This window comes from Oryzias latipes, chromosome 18 (assembly GCF_002234675.1).
Source record: "Oryzias latipes chromosome 18, ASM223467v1".
Taxonomy (NCBI): Eukaryota; Metazoa; Chordata; class Actinopteri; order Beloniformes; family Adrianichthyidae; genus Oryzias; species Oryzias latipes.
Genome location: NC_019876.2, coordinates 21,119,183 through 21,126,160, shown reverse-complemented (window position 1 = coordinate 21,126,160; position 6,978 = coordinate 21,119,183). Strand labels below are relative to the sequence as shown.

General features: G+C 38.2%; 1 protein-coding gene across 2 annotated transcripts in view; it reads left to right on the top strand.

Moving 5' to 3' along the window:
• Window positions 1-3,845, top strand: part of shroom4 (shroom family member 4) — a 62,835-nt gene extending 58,990 nt beyond the window's left edge. For both annotated transcript variants that reach the window (XM_011487645.3, XM_011487646.3), the window contains 4 exons: window positions 17-118; window positions 815-985; window positions 1,920-2,062; window positions 2,133-3,845. In XM_011487645.3, the coding sequence (XP_011485947.1) occupies window positions 17-118; window positions 815-985; window positions 1,920-2,062; window positions 2,133-2,289 (573 nt within the window). In that variant the 3' untranslated portion in view covers window positions 2,290-3,845. The remainder of the gene's footprint in view (window positions 1-16; window positions 119-814; window positions 986-1,919; window positions 2,063-2,132) is intronic.
• The last annotated feature ends 3,133 nt before the right edge of the window (window positions 3,846-6,978 follow it).

The window sequence follows — 6,978 nt, the reverse complement described above, 5'->3', positions numbered from 1 at the left end:
ATGTTTCTTTATGCAGAGACAGCTGCTGCAGAGCCTTCGCAAGAAGCTTGGAGTGTTGAGAGAGGCTCAGAGGGGCCTGCAGGAGGACATCAAAGCCAACTCGCAGCTGGGAGATGAGGTTGGCTCAAACTACAGCAGGCGTACTCTCAGCTACTTTCAGCAGTTTTGATGTTCAAATCCAAAATTTCAAATTCATTCCCAAAAAGGTATAAATGCACCTGAGTATCCTGAATGTTTCCAAACACTTTGGGGAATCCAAAGAAGCAGAAGCAGGATGATGCTGAAACAGCTCATTATTAGAGGATACTGCAGAGAACATGACTGTTTTGTCAACATCTGCTTTGACATCTGTGTAGAAAAGTTTTTACTTTTCAAAAACTGGAACCTGATTTTTTTCTGCCACCTAGGAAGGATCATTTGAAATCATTTTATTTGTACGTGTTGTTATTCTGTTTTCTATTAAATATGAGCTCCTCTTTTATTTAAAGTATAAGCTGATTTTAATCCTGTTGGCATCAACACATCTACATGTTGGACACAAAGGACAGAAAAGTCATGATTACCTAGAAGAAGTGTAGAAAATGTTGCAGTCAAAGGGTTTTTTTTAATCCCAGAGATGTGAAAACAAAGATCTTACAGATTGAGTCATAAGTACAGAAAGGGAAAAACCTGAAACAACCTGAAAAGCGATTAGAAGATTCATTACCATCAGTTTGTAGACTTGCATATGTTCTTGTCTGACATCTTCATTGCATTCAGTGCCCCCCATGGCCTGAAAAACAGTCTGGACATATTTGTTGCTTGACTTCGTCAGGTGGAGAGCATGGTGGTGTCTGTGTGCAAACCCAACGAGGTGGAGAAGTTCCACATGTTCATCGGGGATCTGGACAAGGTGCTCAGTCTGCTGCTGTCCCTGTCCAGCCGGCTGCTGAAGGTGGAGGCTCTGATGGATGCTCTGAACCCAGACACGGACCACCATGAGAGGGTGAGGAGGAGGAGGAGGAGAGCGGTGGAATGCTGGGAGGCAGACGAAGATCATAGTGAAGAAAACTAGACCCACTCTGATGAAAATTGGGTTCTGAGTTTTTTTCATGTTCTTGTTCGATTTCTCTTTAAAAAACAATGAAGGACATAAAGAAGAAAGAAAATTAAGCTTAAAATTGCATTTCTGAGTATTTCTGTTTTCAAATGATTTCAAAGAAACTGTGGTTGGAAGAAGGAGCTCATTTGTGACTTAAAAAACACACGGGGTGGGCAACAAGCTCCCTGCTCCGTATTAACACAAATACACAGCTAATCAGAATTTATGTCAAACATAATATGAAAAATCTTTCCCCTGAAAGATGATCTGAGCCTGGGTTGAGTTCTCTGTGGGGTTTTTTGGTGTTCTATGAGAAATAAAATGTGATGTTGCTTTTATTGAATTACTTACAAATCAGGAACAACTTATACAAACCAACAACTTTGTTTTATTAAATCTTTATCATCTGTAAAAAAAAAAGAAACTACCGGTACTGTTTTCCAAATTTTGTTAAAATACATTTCTTGTAGTAGTATTTTAATTTTTAAAATAGGTTTTTCAGAAACCAGAAGCTTAAAAATATTAAACACAAACGTTGGGCCGTTTGGACCGGTCTGGGAAAATATTGTCTGGCATTAAAGCGGTCCGTGGCCCTGAAAAGCTTCCAGACCACTAGTGGCCCTAGAGGATGGGTCGAAAGCAGGGAACATTTCCCACATCCAGATGCATGACAGCTAATGGGACTTTTTAACCTGAATGTATGCACTTGCCCAGATTTCATATCAATTTGTTTTCGATTGTGCTGTCAAGTGGCACGCGTCCTTTAGCCGCCATGAGCAAAGGATGAGGATGTTTGAGATGTTTTACTCTGCTGTCTGGTTTGTTGTCGCCTCTGCAGCTTCGCCTGCTGGAAAAGAAACGTCAGCTCACGAGGCAGCTGTCAGAGGCTCAGGACCTGAAGGAGCACATAGACCGAAGAGAGCAGGCCGTGAGCCGGGTTCTGGGGCGATGCCTCACGCCAGAACAGCATAAAGACTACAGGTAAACCTGCTCTCACACCGCGGGTTTGAGCTGGTTTCTCGTTGCTTAATCTTTTTTTTGCCCTCGGTAGCCACTTTGTGAAGATGAAAGCCGCTCTGCTGGTGGAGCAAAGGCAACTGGAGGACAAGATCCGACTGGGAGAGGAGCAACTGAGGGGACTAAGGGAGAGCCTTGGGCTGGGTTTGGGAATCGCCAAGGGAATACAGATGGGATACGGACATTACTGACCAATTATTTAAAAAAAAACTAACAAGATGAAGAAAAACGGTGCTTGTTGGCAGATTCTGTTCAAGTGAAACTTAAAGCCATAAATACTTACAGGAAATATTAAGCTATTTTGCAAGTGGAATAGTTCCGCAATGAAAATTGGATTTAGGAAAAAAAAAACTTTTCCATCTGAGGAAACCAGACATCTCCATCTGTTAACAGCTTCCATTTCATGGGTGAACGGGAAGAAGATGTGAAACTTCTGATTCTGACTCCTAGGGTTGTTTAGGATTAGCAAACCTTAAAGCAGTCAGCTACAGTTCTCTTGAACTAAGGAGAAAAAATGAATTCCTATTGAGGATTGAGGATTTTCTTTTGCGCAAAACCACAAAAAAGGTTTTGTTTCAGATTTAAAAGATGCAAATAAAACCAAAACAAATGCCTGGCACATGACTGTACTGCTGTACTCACATTAGAGGTAGAGAACGCCGTTGGTCAGCAGAGATTTTACGTGATGCTCATCACTCAGGATGTTTTTTTGTGTTTCCTTCTTTGTTCTTTGTATTCCACTGTTCCATTAGTTGATTCTTATTCCTCTGTTCAGCTCTACATTCCAAATAGTGTTTTCTGTATAAAGTCTGAAAAATGTGGTTTTGATGTTTGAAATATCTGCACTTTGTTGTAAGTGATAACTAGGAAAAAATTTTACGATGCAAGTGTGCTTTTTCGGAATAGCACTGAGTTGATGCTGAAGTGTGCAGTTCAAGGTCTGTCACATTTCACCTGTTTTCCACTGACTGTCTACTATTTATGCTGAAAAATGTGTTATTTATTCAAGCACATCAATCCCGCTACGTAAAAATAACTACAAGAGCCAAGTCTACAATTAAAAAGGAACATTTACTAAATGAACAAGAAAGTTTTGTTTTTTAGTCAAAATCAAATGTTTGAGTGTCATTGAAGGGGTTTGATGCATTTGATTCGTCTAAATGTACCTACAAAATTGGATATTAAAATGGGTAACCATTTAATAAATAGGAGGGGGTTTTCATGTGTACCATCGATGTCATTGTTCATTGCCAGTACCCAAACTAAATCAAAAGTTAAATTCTTCATAGCAATTTTAAGTTTGTGTGAAAGAAATCCACTAAAAAGTGCTCTAACGTGACTTGATGCATTCCTTTAACTTCTATTGTAATGTTGTTGTTTTTTTTTTTTGCAAACAAAGCCTTTGAGTTTGACCATCAGGATATTTCAGTTTAGCTGGTTAATTGTGGAGGTGAAAGAGTTCTGGTTAGAACTTCCAAACAAAGAAGTTTTACATCCTCATTCACTCATTTTTCTAACTTGCTGTTTACTTGCCAGCCAGCCGTCAAAAAAAGGCAAAAAAAGGCATGTTGTTTTATACTGTGTACATATTTAATGTACTCATACACTATATTGATAAAACTGACTGTAAATGTATTGAATTGAGAGATTTTGTTTCAAAAGAAAGGATGTGTGTATTGTTTCAATTGTATTGTATTGTTTTGGTAACATTTGGATTTATTTCAAAATAAATGTAACTACAAAAGCAGTTGTGCCTTAGTTTTAATGGAACAATAGTAGTCTTGTTTAGACCAGTGTTTTTCAACCAGTGTAGTGTGCCGTGGGAGATGGTCAGGTGTGCCTTGTGGGAAATGACCCATTTTCACTGATCTAAAAACATTTCCCATCTCCAGGATATCAGCTCTTTGTTCATCCAAACAGGCCCTGATAAAACACTGAGTAGTTAGGAATATGAAAGATCATAAAATGCTTTTTTCTTTGCGTTTATTTGATTCTATTAAAGACATTTTGATAAGAATGACGGTACCACGATTTAGCCGCAGCTTCAGCTCTGTTTTCAGAAAAGTCCCGCCCCTTAACTGTCTCCACCAATCATTCTTGGAGGCTTAATCATACGTCATCAATCTGACCAATCAGAGGTGGTTAAAGTCTTCACTTCCTTGTTCTGATTCTGCTCATAAAGTCTCTCAGTTCCAACAAAAATACCAGCTAAAGCTCGTCTTTAGTGGTGTAGCTTTCCACAAAATCCGGTTTCAGACCGTGGAACATGTGAACAAAACAATAAAGCTCAGAGACGCGAGTCTGTCTGACATCCCTTCAAGGTTTGTGTTTATTAACAGCCAAACATCCCAGAGTTTGGTCCAAGTCATCTTTCTAACTGAAACACTTTTAAAATAACGTCTGGATTATTTTTTATGTTAAATTTAAGAAGTAATAATATTTAAGAAACAAGATTAAGGTGAAGTGGCCAACAGACACAATTAAACTAAATTGAAACAATTTAATAATCTAAAAATAAATAAAACATTTTTGTTAAAGTTTTCAAAGACTTTATCTTTGATTAAGACTAAAGAAAAACTAATAAAACTTCAACAGATTTTTGTGTAGTTACAGAAAACATACATATAATGTTAGTCTTTTTGTGTAAAATTTATCAAACATATTTGGATCATATATTTATTCAAAAAATTACAGTTGCTTTTGTACCAACATTTAAAAAATATTAAAAAAATAAATCCCTATTTAGAAAGAATATGTTTATTTTTTTGTGAGGTTACATAAAATTGCATGTTAACAAACATGCAATTTTGAATTTTTCTCTCTCTTTTCTGCAGGTGATATCACCATCACTCTTGGTCACCTGCATTGATTGCATTCCACATGCTGCACACCACACTTTACTGCAAGTTTCACACTCATGATTATTTTGTCGTAGACTAAGCTTGTTTATAACAAGAACAGGTTTTTTTCTTAATTTCAGCAGCATCGATGTTATTGGGCAACACAGATCAATTTTACTATCAAAAAGAGTTTAGAGAAAAATAATTATTCAAGCTTAAATACAGGTGAAACTAACTATTGCATAAACAAATACACCTGTTAATTATATTAGGCTCTGGTGTTTTCTCTAGTTTCATTCTCTCGTCTTCAAGTTATGCTCTGACTTCTGCTGCTTCACACAGGTTTGAGTGCTTTTCTGCTGGATTCCTCTGCTTGAAATTGCACAAAGCTGTCAGGTGGGGGCGTCCTGCAGGGTTTGCTCCTATTGCAAAGGAATGAAAGCCAGTGACTGTGGGGGGACAACTCACAGACCCAGATGTGGAACTCACAGCAGTTTGAACTTCTGTTCTGAGTAGAAGGCACAGAGGTAATGTCAAACAGCAAACTGCATCACAACAGAAATATTTCTTATATATGTATTAATAGAAGATAAATTATTCCATCCCTCTTTATTCATCTTTAAATGAAAAACAATTTCTTGTTGGCTTTTCTCAGCAAACCAGTTTTTTTCAGGAAATGACAGGAAGCAGGCTGTTGCTCATTGAGCTTCCTCCAACCAAAAAAGGAAATTACAGAATCCGTTTTTTTCATCGCATGACTAATGAATGTCTCATTCTAACACTCATCCTGAGCTTTCCCTTCATTCAAGCTGGTCCTAGACTTTTGGTAGCAATCTTCATCCAATCTTCAGCCATGATGACTGTAGAATGACGAACGAAAACCCCCCAACTGATGGTCTGAGACTGTCAGAAAAACAACTACATACATGATGAAAAACATCAATTCGTTCAGAGTGATTGTGTTGTTAATGTTTTACTTCAGTCACAACAATCTCCTGACTGCTTTAGAGGATTTTTTCCAAGTCTTTCTTAAAGTTCCGGGTAAAATCTTGGTTTGTGAACTTCTTATAGAAATTTAGTGCGCCTTCACAGGATGAGAAGCAATAGTTAAAATTCACAGTGAAATACTTTAATAAGTTCTCATGAAGGCAGTCTTTGTTAAAGAAAGCAGCTCTAAATCCACTGGAGTTTATTATCTTCCGTATATAGCAGCCTATAAAAGGAGGAATTTTATCATGACAACAAAAAGTGCGGAGTTTGCATGTTCTCCCAGTGCATGCAGGGGTTTTTACCGGCTTCCTCCCACCGTCCAAAAACATGCCTCATAGGTTAATTGCTTACTCTAAATTGTCCATAGGTGTAAACGTGAATGTGAGTGTGTATGGTTGTTTGATATGTGGCCTTGCGGCAGAGGGGGGACCTGTCCAGGGTATCCCCTGCCTTTGCCCACAAGTGGCCGGGATAGGCTCCAGCAGCCCCGTGATCCCGAAAGGTATAAAAGGAAGAAGATGAATGAATACAACAAGTGCTTTCTACTTGTTAGAACTGCAATATTAGAGTACGGTGCGCATATTTAAATGTGGATAGTTTGAAAATCTCTGTTGTGTTAAAATGGTAGAAAGAAAGATAAAAGTTAGTGTATTGTTTTCTTTTAATCATATTTGCCTCACTGACCATCTGAACACAGATGTGTCACAAATACAGATCAGTGTAAATGTGCCCCTTGATGGTGGAATTATATTCATGTGACCAAACAGTTTGGTTTTCTGGAGTTCTGTATGAAATATCCATGTTTGCATCTTGGTTGTCCTACAATGCCAGCTTAGTTACATAGTAAACTTGAGAGTATATACACAGGCTAATGCAAAAGTAAACTATGCTGATATCCATCTACCTGCTACTGCTAACCTATGCTGCCACAAGGGGGCCCAAGTGTGTTTCTCACCAGCCTGAATGAAATGCAGGGTTGTGTCTGGAAGGGCATAATAATCTCTGCCAAACTGTGCTTTCTCAATCCAATAGGCAAAGACTTTCCTGTAA